The 22,836-nt window shown below is 53.9% G+C and overlaps 11 protein-coding genes across 11 annotated transcripts; 9 read left to right on the top strand and 2 right to left on the bottom strand.

Moving 5' to 3' along the window:
• Nucleotides 1–242: 242 nt before the first annotated feature.
• Nucleotides 243–1,389, top strand: CCOS01_02814 (uncharacterized protein; the record flags this gene model as incomplete). The annotated part of the gene is made up of 4 exons (XM_060451001.1): nt 243–342; nt 684–797; nt 909–1,022; nt 1,220–1,389. 4 exons carry the CDS (start codon nt 243–245, stop codon nt 1,387–1,389), a joined length of 498 nt encoding a protein of 165 aa, XP_060317266.1.
• Nucleotides 1,390–2,294: 905 nt separating this feature from the next.
• Nucleotides 2,295–3,444, top strand: CCOS01_02813 (uncharacterized protein; the record flags this gene model as incomplete). The annotated part of the gene is made up of 2 exons (XM_060451000.1): nt 2,295–2,505; nt 2,573–3,444. The coding sequence occupies 2 exons, from the start codon at nt 2,295–2,297 to the stop codon at nt 3,442–3,444; spliced, it is 1,083 nt and encodes a 360-aa protein (XP_060317265.1).
• Nucleotides 3,445–4,257: 813 nt separating this feature from the next.
• CCOS01_02812 (uncharacterized protein) lies at nt 4,258–5,031 on the top strand (the record flags this gene model as incomplete). The annotated part of the gene is made up of 1 exon (XM_060450999.1): nt 4,258–5,031. The coding sequence occupies one exon, from the start codon at nt 4,258–4,260 to the stop codon at nt 5,029–5,031; it is 774 nt and encodes a 257-aa protein (XP_060317264.1).
• A 903-nt stretch (nt 5,032–5,934) lies between these two features.
• CCOS01_02811 (uncharacterized protein) lies at nt 5,935–6,042 on the top strand (the record flags this gene model as incomplete). The annotated part of the gene is made up of 1 exon (XM_060450998.1): nt 5,935–6,042. One exon carries the CDS (start codon nt 5,935–5,937, stop codon nt 6,040–6,042), a length of 108 nt encoding a protein of 35 aa, XP_060317263.1.
• Nucleotides 6,043–6,491: 449 nt separating this feature from the next.
• CCOS01_02810 (basic region leucine zipper) lies at nt 6,492–8,161 on the bottom strand (the record flags this gene model as incomplete). The annotated part of the gene is made up of 2 exons (XM_060450997.1): nt 6,492–7,036; nt 7,858–8,161. The coding sequence occupies 2 exons, from the start codon at nt 8,159–8,161 to the stop codon at nt 6,492–6,494; spliced, it is 849 nt and encodes a 282-aa protein (XP_060317262.1).
• Nucleotides 8,162–9,028: 867 nt separating this feature from the next.
• CCOS01_02809 (uncharacterized protein) lies at nt 9,029–9,352 on the top strand (the record flags this gene model as incomplete). Its single annotated transcript, XM_060450996.1, has 1 exon — nt 9,029–9,352. One exon carries the CDS (start codon nt 9,029–9,031, stop codon nt 9,350–9,352), a length of 324 nt encoding a protein of 107 aa, XP_060317261.1.
• A 983-nt stretch (nt 9,353–10,335) lies between these two features.
• Nucleotides 10,336–10,479, top strand: CCOS01_02808 (uncharacterized protein; the record flags this gene model as incomplete). Its single annotated transcript, XM_060450995.1, has 1 exon — nt 10,336–10,479. The coding sequence occupies one exon, from the start codon at nt 10,336–10,338 to the stop codon at nt 10,477–10,479; it is 144 nt and encodes a 47-aa protein (XP_060317260.1).
• A 725-nt stretch (nt 10,480–11,204) lies between these two features.
• On the top strand, nt 11,205–12,635 carry CCOS01_02807 (uncharacterized protein; the record flags this gene model as incomplete). The annotated part of the gene is made up of 1 exon (XM_060450994.1): nt 11,205–12,635. The coding sequence occupies one exon, from the start codon at nt 11,205–11,207 to the stop codon at nt 12,633–12,635; it is 1,431 nt and encodes a 476-aa protein (XP_060317259.1).
• Nucleotides 12,636–12,770: 135 nt separating this feature from the next.
• On the bottom strand, nt 12,771–14,155 carry CCOS01_02806 (TatD family hydrolase; the record flags this gene model as incomplete). Its single annotated transcript, XM_060450993.1, has 3 exons — nt 12,771–13,699; nt 13,758–13,935; nt 14,000–14,155. 3 exons carry the CDS (start codon nt 14,153–14,155, stop codon nt 12,771–12,773), a joined length of 1,263 nt encoding a protein of 420 aa, XP_060317258.1.
• Nucleotides 14,156–15,180: 1,025 nt separating this feature from the next.
• Nucleotides 15,181–18,035, top strand: CCOS01_02805 (ribonucleotide reductase; the record flags this gene model as incomplete). The annotated part of the gene is made up of 4 exons (XM_060450992.1): nt 15,181–15,199; nt 15,254–15,411; nt 15,468–17,937; nt 17,992–18,035. 4 exons carry the CDS (start codon nt 15,181–15,183, stop codon nt 18,033–18,035), a joined length of 2,691 nt encoding a protein of 896 aa, XP_060317257.1.
• Nucleotides 18,036–19,119: 1,084 nt separating this feature from the next.
• Nucleotides 19,120–19,668, top strand: CCOS01_02804 (uncharacterized protein; the record flags this gene model as incomplete). Its single annotated transcript, XM_060450991.1, has 1 exon — nt 19,120–19,668. The coding sequence occupies one exon, from the start codon at nt 19,120–19,122 to the stop codon at nt 19,666–19,668; it is 549 nt and encodes a 182-aa protein (XP_060317256.1).
• Between the last annotated feature and the right edge of the window lie 3,168 nt (nt 19,669–22,836).

The raw sequence follows: 22,836 nt of genomic DNA, 5'->3' as shown, positions 1-22,836 counted from the left end.
CGGTAGGAGATGTTAGCAGCTGCGTACTGGGAGCTGCAATTGAAAGGGGGGAAAGAGTTTAATGGTCGGTGAAAGAGGTTTCTCCGATATCACCTGGCTGGAGCAAAATCTGGGGAAGGTGAGGAGGGAAGAGTGCAGGTGCGGGAAGGGTGAAGCTAAAAACAAAAGGGGGCAGAAAGGGCTGTTCACCTTTTCAAGGTGAGGCAGCGAGGGGCACAAAAAACGTCTTATACGGGGAAGCTATGAGCTGGAAGGCTTCTCTTCACCGGCACTTGGGTCCTGACGTTGGCTTGGGAATCCCTGCAGGTCAAGAATGCAGCTCCTATGCAGGCTCTTCCAGGTGTGGAGATTTCAGAATGCGATAGCGACGCTGATAGGCCGGGGAACCGATTTCTTCCTTCTTGAAGATGAACGTGGGACTGTCACTTGACGAAGTTGAGCGGATGGTTACCGAGTCTCGCAGGGCGACGGGGGTCAAAAACAGGTCCTGAAAGGATAGTAACAGCAAACAGTGTTTGGGTCTACAGCCAGAGCCAGTCTCAGTCTAGTCCGCGCCGAATCCGTGCCGCTTGTGCCGTCTTCAGGCCAGAACCAAACGAGTCCTGAATCGTCGATCTGTCATTAGGGGCAGGTTCGGTGATGAGAAAGAACGCAGCGCAGACGACATTACAATGTTTCGCAAGGGCACTTCTTATCGAGAAACGCAACGCCAGCGCGTTTCTGTGCCCGAAAGTTGCCCCTCCTCTGCCCCTCGTTCTCCCTCGCCAACGTCAACGATTCGGGTTGGTACCACGACAGTACGTAAAAAAAGCGGTGTCTAGAGTCAGTGTCCTGCTCCAAAGCGGATCTCCGCATCACGGCCTGCCCCGTACCCAGTTGCGAATGCGATTCGTGCCCAATCACTGCAGGTAGCCGTCTCCCGTCCCGGATTGAGGGCCGCGAGGGCCTAACTTCTGGGGGGGAATCGGCCCTCGCCAGACCTTCTCCAGAGTCTAGCAAGGGGCAGGATATCTCGATTTATCGTGAGTATCAAGTCATCAACGGCACACAAAGTGGATATTGCACAGCTTTCTGCGTTGCTGAACGCTCGGCCCAACCATGTAAGATAAGCCTGGCAATCTAGGGCGGGTCCCGAACGTGACTTGCCGGGACATTCAGGGCGTTTGTGTTGTCGTCGTGGGCCGGCGCACCCGATCATCGAATTTGATAGGTTTTCTAGGCCAGAGAGCAAAGGAAATATCTGAAGAAGCCAACCAGCAGAATCATTTGGTTACCTACGACCAACAGATTGAGCCACCTCATATGGACGCATGGACAATCAGCCATGACGCATCTGGGGGAGAGCATAACCCTAGCATTCATTACCTCGAGAATCGAGAACAGCAGTGACAGAGACTCACGAAACCGGCGACGGCGAGTACATAGTTCGCTGGGTCCCGTGTACCGAGACCTTAGCGTCACCTTGACCCCGTTCGTCGCGGCCCCTGGGAGAGACGGAAGACGGCCGAAGATGCAGGCCGGCCGAAAACAGTCAATATGATCACGTGATTCGTTGTCTTCTCTTTCCCCGCCAAGCCACGATGCGATCCCAGAAACCCGGGTGGACAAATTATGACGCTTCATGTTTGGCATTGTTCAGATCCGAGGCATCCAGGGACTCAGTTCCTCCATTTTTCCAAAGCGGCGAACCACGTGTTGGCTATCAGGCGCACTTTCTTCAAGCCTGAGCACCAAGGAGAAGGCGGTGCATGGCGGTGCAAAAAAAGCCTATGTGGCTGCGGCGAGCCTCCTGGCCAATCAGACTGCGTTTGTGACTTCACCCAATAAGCCCCTCAGCGGTCACGAGCAATGCCCCCGGGGAGGCTCAAAGATCATAATCTCTCAAAGACAAACTAGTCAGAGCGATAATTCAACTTCAGACTCAGGCAGAATGACCAGGCAGATTACTTTGTCAAGGCTCTGAGAGCTTTGATAAGAGGCGATGAGTAGAACCAATATAAGATGACTGGTCTGAAGTAACTCAGCATACCCTTGAAACCCATACCATTAACAGTAACAACAACAACAAAGACTTGAGCAGTATCAACTCACCTGACAACTTGATATTACACCTTTGTGGCCCATATTATTGATTGAGTAGCATTTCCCATCAAGTCAAACTTTCGGAGCTTTCTGTTTTACCACAAACTTTCCTTCGAGAAAGAACAGCCACATACATCGCCTTCCCCGACGGCTCCAGCCCCACTTTGACATTTATATCAACTTCACTGCGGCAGCAGCAATCCTCCTTCACAATGCCTTACCTCGGCGATTCTTTCTCCTCCACAAACCCTTACTCCGCCAGCGAGAAACCCGAGATCAGCATGTCTATCTTCGGGGCCTTCAAGCAGAAGCTTGGCCGCAAGTCATCATCTTCTCGCAAGTCCAAGCAGGCATCCCAGTCGAACATGACGACACCCGGCAGCAACAACCCCTTTTCAAGCCCTGCAGTCAAACCCGCCCATCGTGAGTCTTTACCCCTACACCATCGTTACTCCTCCGTCTCAGACCAAAAGCGCTAATAAGCCTTCAGCCCCCGACCATGCTCCTCCAGCTTACTCGGTAACACCACCTTCTCCATCAGAGAATGGCTACCTGGGAAGCAATGGCGGACCTGTTAGAAGCCCCTCGCCAGCCCCATCCAACGCCGGTTCCATCATGTCAAGCACCGGGATGAGCGTTTCGACCCCAGAGGACCCCTACGCATTCCTTTCCTCATTCGACACCATCTTTGTTATTGACGATTCGGGGTCCATGTCCGGCCGCTCATGGCCTGAGGTCCAGGGTGTAATCCGCAACATCGCCCCGATCTGCACATCGCATGACGAGGACGGAGTTGACCTCTACTTCCTCAACCACAAGACCCAGGCAGGTGGAAATCCTCGTGAGGGTAAAGCCGCGGGTGGCTACTACGGCATTCGTCGTGCCGATACGGTCGAGGGCATCTTCACGTCGGTTCGTCCTCGCGGCTGCACGCCTACGGGCCAGCGCCTCCTGGCCATCCTCAAGCCTTATCTTCAGCTCCTCGAGACCAAGAAGAACGACATCGAGAGCGTCAAGCCCATCAACCTCATTGTCATCACTGACGGCGCCCCCTCCGATGACGTCGAGGCCACCATCCTCTATGCAGCCAAGAAGCTCGACAAGCTCGACGCTCCCATGCATCAGGTCGGCGTGCAATTCTTCCAGGTTGGAAATGAGCCTGGTGCCCGCGAGGCGCTCCGAGAGCTCGACGACGACCTCGTCGGCAGATGCGATGGCGATCTTCGAGATATGGTTGACACTGTTACCTGGGAGAACGGTACCCGCGGCGTGCTCACGGCAGACAATATCCTCAAGGTCGTTCTCGGTGCGGTGGTCAGACGTCTCGACCGTCGTCGTACAAGTGGCGAAAGCCGTCGCTAAGAATGGCCAGCTGCATGCCTTTCTCTCCTTTGTTAGTGATTTCGGGCATCAATGGCGTTTAGGAGGATAGAATCAGTTTCCAGGCCCTCTCACGAGGGCAGTTTATGGCTCAAGCCAATACCTGATACCCAACGGAAGGCTTTCTGAATTAGGTCTTTGTTAGAGGCGGGCCATAAGCCCTAGACGGAGGTGGTATGGCTCACGCCATCGGAAGAGGTTCATGTACCACCTTCCCCTTCAGTGAAAAATAAAGTAATAAACATAGACAAAATGTTTCCTTTCAATTAAACGTAGCCAAATTGCAATATTCGTCTGTGTGCGTGGGGGGGTGTGACCAAGTTACGATGTGTAGGCCGGTACGCCCGCAAGTGTATGACAGAATAACACACGGCTGATGTATTCTCACTCACATTCTTTACCACCATATTTCAAGCCAAAAAAAATTTGGCTTAGAAAAATGCCAGCTAATACGAGCTAGTACGGTAATAGCGATAGAGAAAAGAATGCATAGAGCGGCAGACGATTTTACCATGCAATTTGGTGGTTTGGACTGTTTGAATGATTAAACAGGACAAAAGAGAAGGAAGAAGGTCGACCGGGTCTGGAAATTACTAGCAGATACTTTTGGCAACTCCAACGCCAAGCGGGGGACCCACCTCACTCTCACTTTGAATATCGTCAATAAACTCACCACAACTCACCAACGAACCCTCCCAAATTTCGAAAGCCCCCCAACCTCGGTTTTCAAAGGCTCAAACCCTCGCTGCAATTACCATACCAGAAACGAAACCATTTACGCAAGACATTACCCAAATGAGACCACCGTTCGGCTACATCCCACGTCTGTACGCGCCTCTCCGACTCTCAACCCGCCAATCATTCGGACCGTCACCCGCGCTGGCCGCCGCCATCATCGCCACCGCGACGACGTCGACGAGGAGGTTGACGTTCAAAAGCAGGATGAGCACATCATCGGGCCCTCAGTCTACGACAATGTGGTCGGCTGCAGGACAAGGTGAGGGTGAAGAAGAGAGGAAACTGAACGGCGGCGATGGTACCGGTAGCCACCGAGAGCACCACCCCACGGAAAGCACGTCACCGGCCCCTAAAAAAACGACATCAAACGCCCCCGCGGAGGCCAGTCCCAACACCAGTGGCGCCGATTCTAGCCAGCGCCAGCCTCACTCCCAGGGCGACGATCAGGGCCTCGCTGGTGCTCAGCGGCGGGATGGACCCCTGGCTTTGCCGCCGCTGCCCGAGGGCTACGAGACGTCTTCTGCTGTTGGCGGGAACTCCGCGGGAGGAGGAGTGGGAGGAGGAGACAACAATAACAAGGGCGTCAGCAGCAGCAGCGGAAGCAACACCATCACGCTGGACATGAGCGGCGGCGACGCCTCGACCAAGCTGGACCACCTCGGCCCCCTGGTCGTCAACCAGGACGGCACCATGTCGCGAATCAGCAACTGGGGCGAGATGACGGAAATTGAGAGGCGCAACACGCTGAGGATCTTGGGTAAGAGGAACCAGCTTCGACTTGCTACGCTTAGGGGGGAGAAGGAGAAGAACGGGGCCGAGGCTGGAAAGTGAGGATTGGGAAGAGAGACAGAAAAAAACTCACCTTAGAGACACTCCCCCCTTTTTTTCTGTCTCTTCACCCACGACTGTCACAAAGTACCTCTCGGTGAGACTCATCTCATTCGGAGAGACTCGTGAGAAGGCCTGGAAAGAGTTTGTCAAAGATATTGTATGATTAAGTGGATGTGCTATGGTAGTTCCCAATAGCAAGAGGATCCCCATCTCTCCCCCGACTCCCCCCCCTTGACTCCGTTAGAGTATCGACGAGGGTTCGGATGGTAAGGCCGAGTGGTTGCGTAAAACCACTGCACAGTTACCAGCACCAAAGAAATGAATCGTCTCCATTCGACCCAAAAAGTCTGCATCCCGTCTTGTTCTACCGTGCCGTCCTCGTCCTCCAACCTGGTTCTGAGCCTGGCCGCCCACGCCGCGCCCGCCCCTTGGGCCTAGACAGACAGGATTTTCCGTTTCGCCATCGTCAGCCCTCGCTCTGTCCTATCCCATGCCTTATGATCCGTCTTACTCTCTCTGAACCCAGCCCACCACATTCCGGAGAGGGCATATCGTTATGGATTAGCGGGTTCCGAGTTTTTCATCGTTCTCTGGAGACTGGAGTCTAGAGTCCGATCCATGGGACAGATGGGGTCACCGTACCTGTAACAAGCCGCGAATGTTCGGATCCCCGTTCCAGCCTACCTACTAAACCTCCCATGGGCGAGACATGGCGCTACGTACCTCCTCAAGACTGACTCTGGGCCCTAGACAAGGGCCCGCGAGTCTGTGGCGTACTTGGCCATCAGTTCTTACTCTTTTCTTGTCAATGGGGCATGTCGGCGGTGAAGTGGAGAGGCGCGGGGGTCACCAGTGAACACGAACGTAGAGCCGAGCAGCGGCTCTTTCTCTCCCGATCCGTCCATGGGCATAAGAGCAGGTGAGGCCAGGGGATGCCTGTGCTGGCTTGGGGTGGTTGAACTCTACCTGATGGGGACCGCGGGAGCACGCCTTCGAGTTGCGAGATGTTGAGACCTTCTAACCTGACTCTATCCTGAGCACACACGCTGGGGGAGGGAGAAAGGGCTTTAGGAGTTTTGGTTGAACAAAGAATAATTTAGAGTTGACTTTAGTCAATAGCTTTAGGGTCGATAAACCCATCCGTATAATTCATTGCTGTGATATACTCTATCACGTCCCAGATCATGAGTTCGTGCAGGTATACATACATGTAAAAATCTCATCACATGTTGCCAATCAGTAAAAACAAGCCGCTCAATAGTACCGCCCGTTCATCTCCCCTCCAACCCCCCCTATCACGACTCCCATCCCACAGTATGTCTCTTCATCCCTCCACGGTATCAAACTCCATTTGGTGCCAGAATAAATTCCAACGTCTTGAACATGAAACGCATTGCATACAGGCGTCATTCGGAGAGAGTATAGTGCCTCCTCCGAATATTGACAAAGTTTTCCCATTTCTACTTTGCCTCCTCAGCCTTGAGAGAGTCCGAAGATGTCGCGGTCGTCTTGGTTTGCTTGTTCTGGAATTCCTTGAGCATAGAAGCAATGTCCTCGCTGCCCTCGTTCTTCTCCATGACGAGGTTCTTGAGCCAGCGGTTCTCGGTTTCGAGAAGGTTGATACGCTGCTCCAAAGCCGAGACCTTGTCCGACATCTCCTTGGCGCTCTTCTCGAGAGCCTGCTCACGCTGCTTCTTCTTGATGCGGAACCTGGCGCTGGCGGCGGTGTTTCTCCTGCGCTTATCCTCCTCTGCGGCAACGCGAGACTGCTCCTCGAAGCTGTGGCCGGGCCTGCTGACTCCGTTCAAGGACTCAGGAGTTCTGGTCTCGGCGGCAGAAGGCGTGGGAGCAGCATAGTGGTGGTTGTGCTGCTGAGATACAGGAGGCGGTGCGTAGGTGGGTTGCGGGTTAGGCTGGAGAGGTTGAAGGTTACCCAGGCCTTCGGCGAAGGGCGGGACGCCCGAGGCAGGGTAGGGGTTGGTGAAATCGTGAAAGTTGAATTCGCCTGTCATTGTTCATGGTCAGATGGATGATTCAAGGCAGGAGTTATCAGTTCCTGGCATCGTGGCGTCGTCGAGACGGTGGAATGAGGGGAAAGACGGGGCGGATAGCGCTTGATCGAAAGAACAACCGCATCGACGAGTCTAAATGTTGGAGATACAAGACCATCAACCATAGCACTTGCTTAATCGGTGTCGGATGGCGGCTGCCCAGATGGTCGAAGCATCCCTGCTAGGATGAATGACGAAAAGTCACGGGATATTGCACCATCCCCCGGCAATTTGTAAGCTCCAATCTGGAGTCGCGGCTCTCCCTCAACACCGCACGCCGGCAACCTGCATAAGAGCAGGCAGCTTCTCCCAATCAAGACATCCGAATGAAACATGGACTGCGCATGAACAGGGTGGGGTAAGAAAGGACAGGTTCGAAAGGCTGGTGATAAGGCGGTCGCATGCGCTTGGCTGCGACCCTGAGAGAAAGTTGAGCTGATCGCTGATGAGAACTGGGAGGTTAAAGTTCAGAGGGGCCACTTGACTCATGTATGAACGGTGTGAATCGTCGTCCGTTTCCCATTCGCCCGATACTAAGGTGATTGTGCCCATGGCTGTCTGTAACGTGGCAGATGGTTGAAGTAAAAAAGTCAGGTGTGAGTGATGAGCATGGTGATGATGAGTGAGAATGACGATGTGATGTGACTGGGTCAGAACTTTTGATGGACAACCAAAAATCCATACCAAATCCCACACAAGCCCATACGGCTCAACATGAATAAAAAGGACGAAGTACACCAAATTCCAAGTAAACAAGAAGAAAGCATCTTCTTACCTGGCAGAGAAAAGTCGACATTGCCAAAGTCGCCAATGGGAGAGGTCAATTCTTCGGTGACGGCGCTGGATGGAGCCTGGGGCTCAGCAACGGTAGCGGTCTCGGCCTTCTTGGGCGGTGCCTGGTAGTCGGTGTGCTGGCCAGTCTCGAAGTCGAAAAACTGAGTGTTTGTGAACATGGCGAGATCGTCCTCGAAGGTGAAGTTCTCCTCGGCGGAACCGGGCTCCTTGACGGTGTTCAAGTCACGCAGGTAGCGAGACACATTGGGCGCGCGCCCGCCTCCAGTGCTTGTGTAAGGCGACATGTCGCTCGGCCGGTGAAGGCTCTCGGGTACGAAGCCGGCGGTGTTGGAACCAAAGAACAGAGAGGCAGAAGAGCAAAAGGGCTCCGTCAAATCGACTCCGAGACGAGGGTGTCGATTTGTTTTGTGGTTGTAAAAGACTGGGTCCCTGAGGTCGAGTCGAGGACGGCGGCGATGGCGTTAAGTGGGTTGGTGTTGTGGCCGCGTTGGTTGTAAAGCCCCCAACGTAGTTGAATTAAATGCGCGCGGTTCGTGGACCGGGATCGATTCCAACTTTTGCTCGGCAGTGAAGTCGGCGACGATGGAGGGGCAAAATTTGGCGTCGAATCGGGTAGATGTAAGACGAGACCTGGCGATGGTCTGTCGAGGTCGAAGGTGTCGGTCGGATGTTCTCTTGAACGGTCGTCTGCCTGTCTAGGTTGTCGAGTGCGAGGTTCGTCTCGGTCTCTGGCTGGACTGCTGGGTGGTTCAGGGAGAGGAGTGGATGGGATGGGGGAAGAGGAGTCAAATTGGGCGAGAATGAAGCCTTTGTTCGGAGAGGCAGGTTGCGGACACAGGCCGAGTGGATAGTATTAGTCAACTTCTTTACCCGACAGCGCGACTTTCAGTGCCCCCGAGGGAGGGGCCCCCCAAGGGCCCCAAGGGCCCCAATGCCCCAAGGGTGCTCCGCGGTGCTGGTTGGCTCCGACCATTGGCCGACGGCCTTGTTCATTTCCCTGCAAGAGGGCACGCCGCACCCCACGCATCTGCGTTACTTGCTGCGTACCTATGTACCGCTGCAGGCTGGTCGCTTGTCTTCCTCTTGGAGATAGTTCCATCGACGGGAGACTTGACTCCTTGGGACTGAGACTCGAGTGAGTGGCCAGGCATATGCTAGCCATCCAAGCCTGGAACCTCCACCCACACACGACGCCGCTTAATTACCTACGCCCACGTCCTCTCCCACCACTTCCACTGAGTCTCGCACGCAAGAGGGAAAAACATCACACCGGAATCATTAGCACCTCACCCATTCCCATGTGCAGAATACCGCCGGCGCCTCGCTATTTTTGCCTTGGTCCGAAGGTTCCCGGTACCGCAAGGGCAATGTGCAGCCCCCCACCCGCCCATGAACGGGGACGTGCCCCATCTGACGTCCCATCCTCCAATCACCTACGAGGTTCCCAGTCAACATATGCTAAGCTTCTACATTGAACCGGGAATGGCATTACAGCCAAGTCACAGCAATAGGACATTCCGAATTTCCGTATCCTCATAACCTGCCTTCTTTCCGAGCACGCCCTTTCCAACTCCCGGAACCATGACCGGGAAGCATGAGCACTCGATCTTGAGCTCCTCTCCACAGTCCGCACTCCACTGTTGTTGATGCACACATCCACCCGTCATCACTCACCCATGTCTGGCGAACGAATCATCGCTTAGCCAATCTTCTGAGAGCCCCGCGGCAATTGCGCATCTCTGGCCTGACAGTGTTCCGACGCCCCTCGTTTTCGGGCTGTTGGCAATTGACGTCTTCAAGTCGCATTTTTAGTTGATCGACATGTGTTTTTGGTTTTGTATTCCATGTCGCTGTGCCGTGTACGGAGGTTTGTTCAATCTCTGGCAGAAAGAAGAAAATTCTGACGCTGTCAATCAATGCAGCCTCTCTTGGATTGAGTTCCAGAAACATTCCACTGACGAAACGTTATTACACAGATTCTAAGTTTTGTGCGCACAAATGAGTCCACTGACGCCGTGGCTTGCATCGCTCGTGGAAGATTATTAATGTTTCGGTACTAAATACCGGCGGTAAATGCAATACCCGCGCTACGGTCACGACAGCAGCAATCCCAATTACCCAAATCCCGACTTCCCCCAACCACGTTATTCGTTGCTCACGATGAGAACCCGGGTCCATCATGACTCGGCTGGTCTCGTTTGGGCATGGTCGCGGGTTTCTGGTGTCAACCTTGCCGTGTTTCCTCTGGCGTGTCTGGGCATCGCATCGTGCCACCGCTTGTTAGTTGTTGCAATCCTTCAGTGTGTGCGTCCTTGTGAAAGGACCCTTAAATCTGAATTTCTAAGCAACTGCCAACCCCTCCGACCCTCGGAAGCGCCACCGGCCATGTTCGGGAAGTAGGCCCGACCGTGCCTCTCAGCCGCGGCATCCTGCACCTATTCCTTTCTACATACATACTATGTACTTCAGGCTTCAGGGACTTTACCGCGCAGACCAGGACCGCCGTCTGCCAGGGAGGGACCACAGCCCCGCTGGCTGGCTGCTAATCTGCCCGTTTACCCATGTCTTTCTCGCTGCCCACGCCCTGGGCTTGCACGTTTGATGCCAACCATCTCAAGTGTGATACCTTACCTTACAGGCTTACGCAACGTACTCCGTACCTTAGGTAAGGCACATCTCGGTCCCAGAACATCGTGAACCCTGCCGTCCATGTCGCCGTCAACAACCCTTACGCCTCCACTGTAAGCAACTTGCTCCCGTCATTTGCAGGCTCCGGGCTGGGTACCACGGGTGCCTTGGCCGCCGGCCTCTTCTCTACCTTAGGCCCCGCCGGCACGCATGGTCGGATCGGGCACCCATAACCCGTAGCCGTCTCGCCTTGCCTACCTAAGCATTCCGATCCTGTCAGCGTCCCTGCGGACTGCCTTCCTCCCCTTGTCCAACCTTAACGTCTGCCGCCCACAGAGCCACTGCTCCGTGCCCCTCCGTTGTGGCCCGTGTCCCCCTGTTCGCGGTAAGCCCCTCCGACCCCGTATGCAACATGTGCTCCGTGCACCATAATTGCATGTGAGCTTTTGACGGTACGGATACGCGACGCGTCTTTGCTCTACAACGATTCAACGACCAATAACAGAACCCATCTCCGCTCAAGATACTTCAGCCTCAGTCACTGGGGTGATTGACGACATTTCCGAGGCTCAAGCATCGCGATATTTCGTATCCCCCCCTCCCCACCCGCGAAGGTACAAGGAAAGTGCAGTACAGTGCACTCGCGACACATCAAAACACTGCCAGATTTTCCCTCACAAGCACAATGTTTTGACGGCCATGGCACGATTCTCAATCCCAACTACAGGACGCTTGTCGTCGACAGTACGACTACCGCCCACCAACTCTTCCGTTCAAAAAGCTCTTGGACGCTTATCCCGTTCATCCTTGCTGTCTCTGGTCCTCGAATGGCTCAGTGATGAGAATGTACCACTATGCGCGCCTATACTAGACGAAGAGGATAATGATGACGGTCTCTACCCCCCGGCATCATCGGTAGAAGAGCTACGGATCATCTATGCGGATCTACAGTTCAGGAAAGGGTCCAAACGAGAGATCATTGATCGCATCACCGACGGCGATTGGAGTCATGGCCTAACCCTATACCAAATGGCGCTGGCAGATGCCCAATACCTTCAAGACCACCCCACCTCGCAGAAATGGAATGCCTATCGTATCATGCCTCTCAAAGAGGCTTCATACGTGGATGATGAAGAGCAGGCCCCAGAAGTCGACACTGCGTCTTTAACCCTTCCCCGGTTTCACCCATCCACCTTCATCCAAAACCTTCAGTCACACGTATTGCCCGACGTCAAAGCTCATTTTCATTTTCATCGACCCGAGGGGCTTACCCTCTCCGTCTTGCGCATCTTCATGGTCGAGTCTCCTTACAGCACGAGCATGACTCAACTCGGAACTGGTCTCACGCAATCCGACTCGGATCTCGACAGCTCACGGACGTTATTCATCGCCTTTCCAGATGCCTCGCCGTTCGTCTATTTGTCCAAATCTCGGACAGTCGGGTCTTTGGGAGCAAGCGAATCTAAAAGCTTCCGCAACCTGGTTGTCGAAGGAATACCGAAGGCGCTTTCTCGACCGCGGGAACGATACACACTGAAACCAACAAACATTACAACCAAGAACCTCGATGCGCTGTTGCAATCCAGAGGCGTTGGCCGAACGAATGCGGCAGGTGGCGGTTGGGATATCTATGCCGACAAGAAGAAGAATGAGTCACCGCTTGACACCATCTTACCAACACCGCCTTTGTCGGAAGATTCAGCGGATGACACCTCGGCTTCGGCGGCAAAGAGGGACTCCAAACGGAAAGCTGGCGCCGCTGAGACAGACGAAAAGTTTTACAAGAGAGCTCGTCTATGTGCCCAGGCCAGATTCGGCGATACAGCCAAAAACGACGATGGACTGGGCATCGAGCGAGTAGACATTGTCATGGAGGATCCTTTTCCTAACGACAGCTCTCGAGCTGAGTCAGGTGCTGAAGATCGGCCCCGAACACAGTCGTCAACTTGGGCCCCCAACGTCAAGCTGATATTGCACGGATCACATGTATTCGCGGGCATACGGCAGCTTGTGGAGAACGGCATCATAGATGGAGAGCGAGTGCCGGGATGGTTGACTGGGGAAGAAGGTGTCACAGTAGGGGCCGTACGGCATGGCCGGATCAGGGGCCATAAAGGGTCTGGCATATGAAATCCTCTCCGAAAAGAGGCTATCGTAGGCCGCAGTCGTTGCGTTGCGCGTGTACTTTCAATGATATTGATACCCCCCAAATTGATTTCTTTTCGAAAGTCTTCTGGTCTATTGTTCTATGCTGTGCTCTACGCTCTATTCTACGCCGAAAACCTTGACAGTATTTCTCCAAGCGGCTTCGCAAATATCCTCAACCTCGACTCCCTTAATACCCGCCACGGCTTTAGCTACACGCTCAATCATGCATGGCTCGTTACGGCCCTTGATCATGGCTCCTTCCTCCCACTTCTCCTTCTTGACGACCTTGAAGCGCTCCGGCACTTCAGGTTCCTTTTTCTGATTCTTCTTCTTGGGCTGAGGCTTCGGAGCTGGGACTTCTGGGGTTGCAGTCCCGTTGGCAGCATCTTGAGCGGTGCCGTTAACCTCCGGCTTTTTCTCAATGAGATACTTGTAGCCGAAATGGCTCGGTCTAATTTCGCACCAAGGGCCATCGGTCTCAATCATCATCCTGTCCAGGCCGATCTGCTTGACGACTTCACAGTTCTCCTCGGTCTTGAAACTGCACCCATTGATGCCAATGTACAGGCCCAGATCCATCAACTCCTTGGCTTCCTGCATGGAACCAGTGAAGCTGTGCACAACGCCGCCCTTTTCCAGCTTCTCGAGCTTGTCCCCAAACTTGTCCTTGAGTAATTGGACGAAGTCCGCGTGTGCTGCTCTAGAGTGTAGGAAAAGGGGCAGTTGAGGCTTCGTCTCGAGCACGAGATCAAGCTGCGCTGCGAAAGCGTGGATCTGAACCTTCTTTGAGCAGTAGTGCAGGCGGTCGTAGTCGAGCCCGAACTCCCCAAAGGCGACGACGCCGGAGTGGGAGGCGGTCGACTCGTTGATGAGGTCACGAAGCTCGGCTATGATGGCCTCCGTCTTCTTCGTATCCGGCTCGTGGTGCTCAGAGATCGGCTTCTCGGGGTCCGGATCCGTGTTAATGCCCTCTGCGGCATCGTCCGAGCTGCTGAAGATTGCGCTGCTGCAGGGGTGGATTCCGATCGTAGTATACACGACGCCAGCTGCATTATCGCGAAGTCAATGACAGGTTGACGTAAGGTGCACATCTATTTGACTCACGGTAGTCTTTTGCAATATCCAGGGCATCTCTGGAGCTGGTGAAGTCGGACCCCGTGACTATCAGCTTGGTGCATCCGACTTCCTTCGCTCTTGAGATGACCCCGGCAAGGTCGTTAGGGTGCCGTTGCTTGCCGTGGTGCAGACCTCTGAAGATGGGATCGGCCAAGTTGATGCCAATCTACCAAGAATAGAGGGTTATCACGCTGAATCATGAGTAAGTTTGACGAGCGTGAGTTACACACATCAATATAGCGGGGCTGGTATGCCGGCTTACAGGCCTCTGTGGGAGTGGCCATTGTGAGTATGGGTGATGGCGATGACAGAAAGCTTCTATGCAATGGTTGAATCAACTGTTGCGGCCGTGCTCTGGTGAGAAACAGAGGTGAGAATCCTCTCATGGATAATGGGCAATGATGTCTTCAAGCTTCAAAACTTCATGTCTTCGAGGCAGGAAAACGCCAATTGATATAGTCGTGACGTCGTTTGGCCTCAATCTCACTGAGGCTGTTTAATTGATTTTGGCCTCTCTCACGTGACATCGTGATGGAGTGGAACCCCCACCATGAAGCGACGTGCAGTGCACGCGTAAAGTGCCTACAGAAAAATCCATTAAAGTGCACCACCGCATCGCTGCGCTGAAACGGTGATGAGGGGTCAACGCGTGCACTGCACCCGACTAATCGGTTTGACGCGAGTAAAATCAATTAAAGAGTTTCAGAGTGCATTCCAAGCAGGACATTTCCTCGGGACAAATGTGAAGTCATCTCTCCGTTGCAAGCGGCAACCCGCGTCAGATGGGAAGTGAGAAGAATGGGAAGAGACAAACAACAATCCATCCACAGTGGAGTTGTTGTCAGACTTGATTTCCAAGCCAGTCAGTCGTACGTACCTTAGCATTAGTCAAGTCCAGTGGTTGCCAGCTGTGAGATTGAGATTGTCCGTTCTTTTTACAGTCGTCCATTGTGTCCCAGGTAAGTGTTGGCTCGGGGATGCGAACGTGAACCGAGGGGCACGGGCGGAGATGCCTAGCCTACAAGGCCAGAAAACCACTTTTGCGGCCTTTTGCCAGCCAATTTATTATTGATGCCTTGACGTGCCCCCCCTGCCCCCCTACCTCGTCGCGCTAAAGTCCACTTTGGCGTTGAGACCCGTAGACGCGTTTCTACGCGAATTGGCACTGCCATAAGTATCTGCAGCACCTCCTGGCATCTTTCTATTCTCTTCTCAACCTCCCACAACCCAAACACTCTTGACGCAACTTCTTCTAGCACCATTACAATTCTAATTCTTGGTGCTCTTGATACCCCATCTCTCTTCTACAGCAATTCACCTTCATCTTCTTGCTCTCGAGTGTTCCTACGTCTCCCGCGAGACGACCCAAAACCCCCCGTCTCCCACAATCTCATAGCCGAACTCAGGCACCATGTTCGTGAGGAAGCGCGGTATGTACTGCTCAGACGCGTTAAGTGGTCGCTCACGATACTGATTGAGCGCAGACGGGCGCCAGGAGCGCGTCCAGTTCGACAAGATTACTGCCAGAGTGTCCAGGCTATGCTATGGCCTCGACATGGACCACGTTGACCCGGTTGCCATCACCCAAAAGGTTATCTCCGGTGTTTACGGTGGTGTCACGACTGTGCAGCTTGACGACTTGGTAAACACTGCTCTCCTCTACCTCTCTCTACCGGGTGCTAACAATTTCATGAACAGGCCGCCGAGACTGCCGCATACATGACTGTCACCCACCCCGACTATGCCATCCTCGCTGCCCGCATAGCTGTCTCCAACCTCCACAAGCAGACCAAGAAGCAATGGTCTTCGGTCATTAGCGACCTCTACCACTATGTCAACCCCAGAAACAACCGGGCGTCTCCCATGATTGCCAAGGAGACATACGATGCCGTCATGAGACACAAGGAAGAGCTCGACTCTGCCATTGTCTATGACCGTGACTTCAACTACCAATACTTCGGCTTCAAGACCCTGGAGAGATCATACCTGCTCAAGCTTGATGGCAAGATTGCCGAGAGACCCCAGCACATGATCATGCGTGTTGCTGTCGGCATCTGGGGTGATAACGTCGAGCGCGTCATCGAGACCTACAACCTCATGTCCAGCAAGTTCTTCACCCACGCCTCCCCCACACTCTTCAACGCTGGTACCCCCCAGTGCCAGCTGTCTTCATGCTTCCTCGTCGACATGAAGGAAGACTCTATTGAGGGTATCTACGACACCCTCAAGACCTGCGCCATGATCTCCAAAATGGCTGGTGGCATTGGTCTCAACGCTCACCGTATCCGTGCAACTGGCTCCTATATTGCCGGCACCAACGGCACCTCGAACGGTGTCATTCCCATGCTTCGTGTCTTTAACAACACTGCTCGCTACGTCGACCAGGGTGGCAACAAGCGTCCTGGCGCTTTCGCCATTTACCTTGAGCCCTGGCACGCCGACGTCTTCGAGTTTATGGACTTGCGCAAGAACCATGGCAAGGAGGAGGTCCGTGCCCGTGACCTTTTCCTCGCTCTCTGGATCCCCGATCTGTTCATGAAGAGAGTCGAGAAGAACGCCGACTGGACCCTCATGTGCCCCAATGAGTGCCCTGGCCTGGCTGACTGCTACGGCGAGGAGTTCGAGGCCTTGTACGAGAAGTACGAGCGCGAGGGCAAGGGTCGCAAGACCATCAAGGCCCAGAAGCTTTGGTATGCCATCCTCGAGGCTCAGACCGAGACTGGCAACCCCTTCATGCTTTACAAGGATGCTGCCAACCGCAAGAGCAACCAGAAGAACCTCGGAACTATCCGCAGCTCCAACCTCTGCACTGAGATCATCGAGTACTGCGCACCCGATGAGGTCGCTGTCTGCAACTTGGCTTCCCTTGCCCTGCCCACCTTCGTTGACTACAACGATGGTGTCTACGACTTCCAGAAGCTTCACGAGGTCACTCAGGTCGTTGTCCGCAACTTGAACAAGATCATTGATGTCAACCACTACCCCGTTCCCGAGGCTCGCAACAGCAACATGCGTCACCGCCCCATTGGTCTTGGTGTCCAGGGTCTTGCTGATGCTTTCCTCGCCCTTCGCATGCCTTTCGAGTCTCCTGAGGCTCGTGATCTCAACAAGAAGATCTTCGAGACCATCTACCATGCTGCTCTGACCATGTCTGTTCAGCTGGCCAAGGAGGAGGGCACTTACTCCACGTACGAGGGCTCCCCTATCTCCCAGGGTATCCTCCAGTACGACATGTGGAACGTCAAGCCCTCTGACCTCTGGGATTGGGACTCTCTGAAGGAGCAGATCAAGGAGCACGGTGTGCGCAACAGTTTGCTCGTTGCTCCCATGCCTACTGCCTCCACTTCGCAGATCTTGGGCAACAACGAGTGCTTCGAGCCCTACACCTCCAACATCTACCAACGTCGTGTTCTCGCCGGCGAGTTCCAGGTTGTCAACCCCTGGTTGTTGAAGGATCTCGTCGACATGGGCCTGTGGTCCGATGCCATGAAGAACCGTATCATCGCCGAGAACGGTTCTATCCAGAACATCCCCAACATTCCCGCTGAGGTCAAGGCTCTGTACAAGACCGTCTGGGAGATATCCCAGCGCACCGTTGTCCAGATGGCTGCCGACCGTGGTGCCTTCATCGACCAGTCCCAGTCCCTCAACATCCACATGAAGGACCCGACAATGGGCAAGATCACCAGTATGCACTTCGCCGGCTGGAAGCTTGGTCTCAAGACGGGCATGTACTACCTGCGTACGCAGGCAGCTTCTGCCCCTATTCAGTTCACCGTCGACCAAGAGGCGCTCAAGATCGCTGACGCCGCCGTCGGCAAGGCTCTCAAGAAGCGTGCGCCTCCTCCTGGCCACGTCGCCGCCCCTGTCGTGAATGTTCCCAGGCCCATGTACGCAAAGAAGGACTCTTCTTCTGCTCAGGACAACGGCATCCCTACCCCCAGCGTCACCCCTCCTCCTCCCAGAACTGCCCCGGCTCAGAAGCCTGACAACTTCACTGCCGATGTCGTCGAGGGTGACAGCCCTCGCGCGCTCCCCACTGAGCCCGCTGAGACTCTCAAGATTGAGGAGCTGCCCGTCTCCGGCAGCAAGACCCCCGATGCTGAGGACAAGACCGAGGAGAGCAAGGAGAGAGAGTTAGATATCTACTCCGAGGCCGTGCTTGCCTGTGAGTTACCCCACATAAATCTATTCCCTATGGCACTTACTAATTCCCCTCAAGGCAGCATCGAAAACCCCGAGTCCTGCATCATGTGCAGCGGCTGAAGAGCACTGTAGATGAAGTAGTGATGGATTTGACGGCTGATGACACACGTTGATGGCATATTATGGGGTTCGGGGCATTTCAGTATGGGATCACGCTGGTAATAGTTTTATGTTTCGGGCTCATGGGTGGTATTGGTCATTGACACCCCATTGGTATTTGTTTTGACGTACAACGCTCTGGGCAAGGCTGCCCTTTTTTGCTTTCTCGCATGGGCTGCTTACGAGAGGTTCTGGTCTTTAGACGCTCTTCCGCGGCTCAGAGGGCTCGACGGTTCCGATGCTAGGATTTTGACTGTTGCACACAGATCACGGCGTTGGGAAGAAAACTTGGTTTGGTCACAAGTCCTTTTAGCAGTAGTATAATTGTTACTCATACTCGTCAGCTACGCGACTTGCGAACTTGCAATCTGGTGAATTCGCACTCAATTGATTGGGCGTTCCCCCAAAGCTTAGCCCATTTCCGATCAGTGGAAGGCGGCCTATACCCGCAATGTGTAATAAGACAGACAACATGAGCTGACATTGGCTGGGCCAAAATTTTCTCTCCCGCAAATGACAAGTCCCGTCTTGTGCGTCGGGTTCCTGTACGTTGTGCTATGAGCCTAGACAAACGCATGCGCGCGGGGAAAACATGCCGGAGCCGATCATGACAACATCAGCTATGTCTCTGGCCTCTCAGCTGTGCAAGGCTGCCACACACACTCTCTCTCTTACACTTACACACTTACACTTACACGCGTATGCGTACGTGTGTACACGTTGGCCCCATGTAAGCAAATGGTCATTGGAAGTTGACGAAATGAAGGTCGTGGCCGCGGGGACGGGTCGCATGGTGCGGATCGTGTAGGCATCAGTCGAAGCGAACAAACGGCTTTTTGCTCGTCACAAGAGTGATGATACCGTAATGATGGTCCATCGCTATTGTGCTTCCAGTCGAACTGGTTATTCATCCACACACATACGCGCGGCCCCATGGAATGGGTCGAAGACAGATGGGCCGACACTGATTCGTTCGCGGAGTCGCGGTTTGTGTTTTTTCCCCTCAGACTGAGACCATTCATCTCGTTGATCTTTTGCCGACTGTATGTACTCTACTGGGCATAATGATGAAGGCAGAGTGACGGGTATGATGGGGAAATTGATCGTTGCTATTCCCATTGCGATGGTCTTTCTTGTGAAAACACCAGAGAAAGTCTTCGGCCCCTCCACAAATGTTCAACAATGTCAACAGTTCCCACAAGTAGACTGGCCTTCTCTTCTCAACTACCTACACAGAAGCAAATGCACACGTGTGCCAGAAAGCAAGCGGGAATTCCTACGGCCATCGGCTGAGAATCTCGGGCCTTGGCCATGTTGCAACTCTCGTGATATTTGCCCTCACGGCACCGTGGTGCTGCTCTTGGCGGCGTCGCAGTTTTGCTATTTTCTTGTTTGTTTCACACTATTCTCGGCTACCCGCATCATGCCACTCGACGGACAACACAACATTCACACCCTTCTACATGACACGAGAAAGGGGCGGGGGCGGCTGTCTGCCTACGTAGGTCACCTGGTGATTGAAGACCTATATATTCGAGGAGGTGTTTGGATGGAAGGGCACGGATGGTGCGCGTTTCGCGAGGCAGGCATTTGAGGGGGAACGCACCGATCACCGCATGGATTGTCAGTGGTTCACGAGTCGGCAGGGATGTCACGTTCTCTTAATCCGCGTTGCACATTCGCTTCCAAGAGAGCAAAGTCCGGATGACAGGGGCTTTGATGGAATCCAGTTGCGACTGCTAGCACCGACACGCAGAATCTGCAAAAGGCACTGAATTTTTTCTGATAGATCGAGAAGGACACTCGGTCAAGATCCCCGGGTGAGGCCGTGACGCCTCTTTGAAAGTCCGTCAAGTGGGTGGCTGGTGTAGTTCGACTGTTCGGGCCGTCGTCAGGTGAGTCGCGGCGATAAGGTGTTTTGTGGATCGGCCATCGAAGGGTAATACGTCAGAAGCTTTTCTCATCGTGGCTCCAGAAAGCGGCCGGTCCAGCAATAGCGCGACAAGGACGTGTTCAACCTTGAGGGCCGACTTTCCGGTTGACCGATCTCAAGCTCTCACCCCATCGTTGGTCGACCTAATCTGATTGCGATGCGCGCAGACCAGCGTGAAATCTGGGTGCTTCATCTCTAATGTCTCGGAACGTCTACCACGAGATTGCTACCCCCGTCCTGTCTCTTGACGCGACCTCCCCTCCCCGCAGCGGTTGGCTAGTAGCAGAGATTTGCTTGTTTCTCTCATCAAGGTCAACCACTGTGGGTGGCCTAGCGTGGAAAGTTGGAAAAAGCTCATCGAGTAAGGGGGGCTGCCTCTGGATGCGGGACCAACCCTTGGCAAGCTGAGGGGTGGGTCCAGTGCCGACAAGATTCGACCAAGGGCCTTGGCAACGACCAGCCCCTGGCGTGGGCCAGGGCGGGAGCGTAACGTTGGGGAAGCGAATGGCGGTGTTGGTGGGACGGGGACCTGACGGGTGTGCCGACGCTCAAAGGGCGATGTAGAGCGATGCAGAGCGATGCAGAGCTGGTCTTGAGGCTACTGCGCAGAAGGGTACTGATCTCCAGGTCCCACCACGCCGCCGATGCTCTATTGAGAGGTAGTGTGGTGTAAAGTGTGGAAGCTGGCGGTCACCATGACAATAGACATGTTGGTCGTTTTCGTTGGCAGAAGAGCTTTGCTTTGGGAGTTCGATATGCGCTCCGACGTCAGACGAGTCAATCCTTGTCAGAGGAGAACAGTAACATAGTTTATGGGCCATAATTTAGCTCACGATGAGTTTTGGCACAAAAGGGAAGCAATTGAGTGTCTCGTGGCATCCGGCGCAAAAGCATGAACAGATGAATGATGGAGAAAGAAAGTGTGGGAGAAGTCGTTGGTATGTGGGAATTGACTCTGAATGCCCGAACCCCCCAGGCATAAGGTAGGAAGCTCAACCCCTGTCTCCTTCCCTCCCCGTCCTTTCCCTTTTTGCCGAACCTGCCCAATCAAATATCCGAGTACACAGAGTGGAGCGCCACGGCGCCACAACAGAGGGCTCCCGGGGTCATTGGCGAATCGGACGCATCGATGTGCATTCGATTGACCTCATCCCTCTTGGTACTGCGATAGCCACGCAACCACGTCCTGCCCAGACCTTGCCAGCTAGCACTTTTTTTTCCTTGTTTCCAGCCGTAACTGACTGCAACTCCCCCCTCAGTCACCAATGGCCCGGCGGGATCTGTCTGCCCACGATGATTTTTCTTCTGTTGTCAACCTTCGTCACTAACGGTCAATGTAGAAGCTATCATGCTGCCGACTTCCGGCTGCCTCTTTCTAGCATGACGAGAGGCCAAGCGTCGGACGGTGTACTCCTCCCAAATCAAGGCCATCATGATGCAAGATGACCGAAGTCAGCTTCACGTGGCAGATACAGACTACGTTGGCTTGCGCGTCGCACATGTATTCGTACTGTACCTTACAATGAGGTAAATGCGAGTTTCTCCGGCTACCTCCCAGCTTCCTCGCTTTTGGGAGCCCCGGAATTTGTTTCGAGCTTTCCACCCCAAGTCCCTGTTTCCTGTCCCTCAATTCTGGCCCCAGAAGCTTGATTGTTGCATTGAGAAACAGACCTTGCCTCCTGCCTCGTTAGTGCTGCAAAAAGCAGGTTGGCATGGGTATCTTGGGAGGCAGGGTTCGAAATCAGCAAACAGCCCCCCTTCCCATGTCTCGCAGTTCGCTTGAATTGTGAACCCAGGCTTCCGATAAGGAAAGAGGTAGCGGTAGAGCCTCCCATCATCCATGGACCCATACATACTGTGGTGATGTAGATAGAGGTTCTGGTTGCTGGGCACGGTTCCACCAGGAAGGTGGTTTTTTTTTTACTTGACATCGCATCCGTTGCCTTAGCCTGCAGATTCGCACGTCCCCCAGCCTTCTTGCCTTAGTTTGGCAGTGTTTGACAGCGTTGCAGCGGAAGGGATGGAGTCAAAAGTGCGTCAGAGCTCAGGCCGAACGATACCACATGGCATTAGGTCGTTTCTTTACTTACTGGAACCTGAGAGCTTGGAACGGGGATTAAATCTCCCGACTGAGGGGAGGTGAGGTACGGAGTACTCTGTATTCGTAGACGCTTGCAGGCGGCGGCAGGAGGGTTACATCAAGCATATCCTGGTCAACATCGCATTTCAACCCCGAAAGTAGGTCGCATCTCTCATCTCGTTGCGAGATCTAGCCCGCGCTGGCCCCCAAGATTGGTTTCTTGGGATATTACAATTTACTCGAGGGGCACTTTGCCGGGAGCTAATTCCACTCTTCTGGCTGTTTGCGCGCGACTCGCTGTTCACAAAGAGAATTCAGCTTGCCTCACAACATGAGCATGCAAGCGTGGTCGGTCTTAGCTGAGATTCCAGCCACCGGGCCGACAACTTTCGGGTCTCGGTAAGTCGAAGAGGATGCAGCTTTGGGTTTGTGGCTTAGGATCCAAGCAGGATTTTTTCTTGTGTTGACTTTTGGTGCTGGAGTTGCCAGCAACGGGCGTGGAGCAACGAGAGAGCTTCCACCGCTTGGGGCCGAGCTTGAGCTGTAAACACCAACCTGGCGCCACTTTTGCTGCAGTACTAGCCTGGAAGATAGATGAATTCCACATCAGATACCCACATCGACTTGACCATCTTAGCTTCGGGTGGCTTCTCATTTGCTGGCTAGCGGCATGTCAACGTCAGGACAAGCGTGAGAGGCAAAGCCGACTAAAGTTGGGGCAGCCGAAATGACATGGTTCTCCAAAAATC

This window comes from Colletotrichum costaricense (assembly GCF_030867565.1).
Source record: "Colletotrichum costaricense strain IMI 309622 chromosome Unknown Scaffold_3.1, whole genome shotgun sequence".
NCBI lineage: Eukaryota > Fungi > Ascomycota > Sordariomycetes > Glomerellales > Glomerellaceae > Colletotrichum > Colletotrichum costaricense.
The sequence above is the reverse complement of the archived record's forward strand: the minus strand, read 5'-3'. Positions and strand labels throughout refer to the sequence as shown.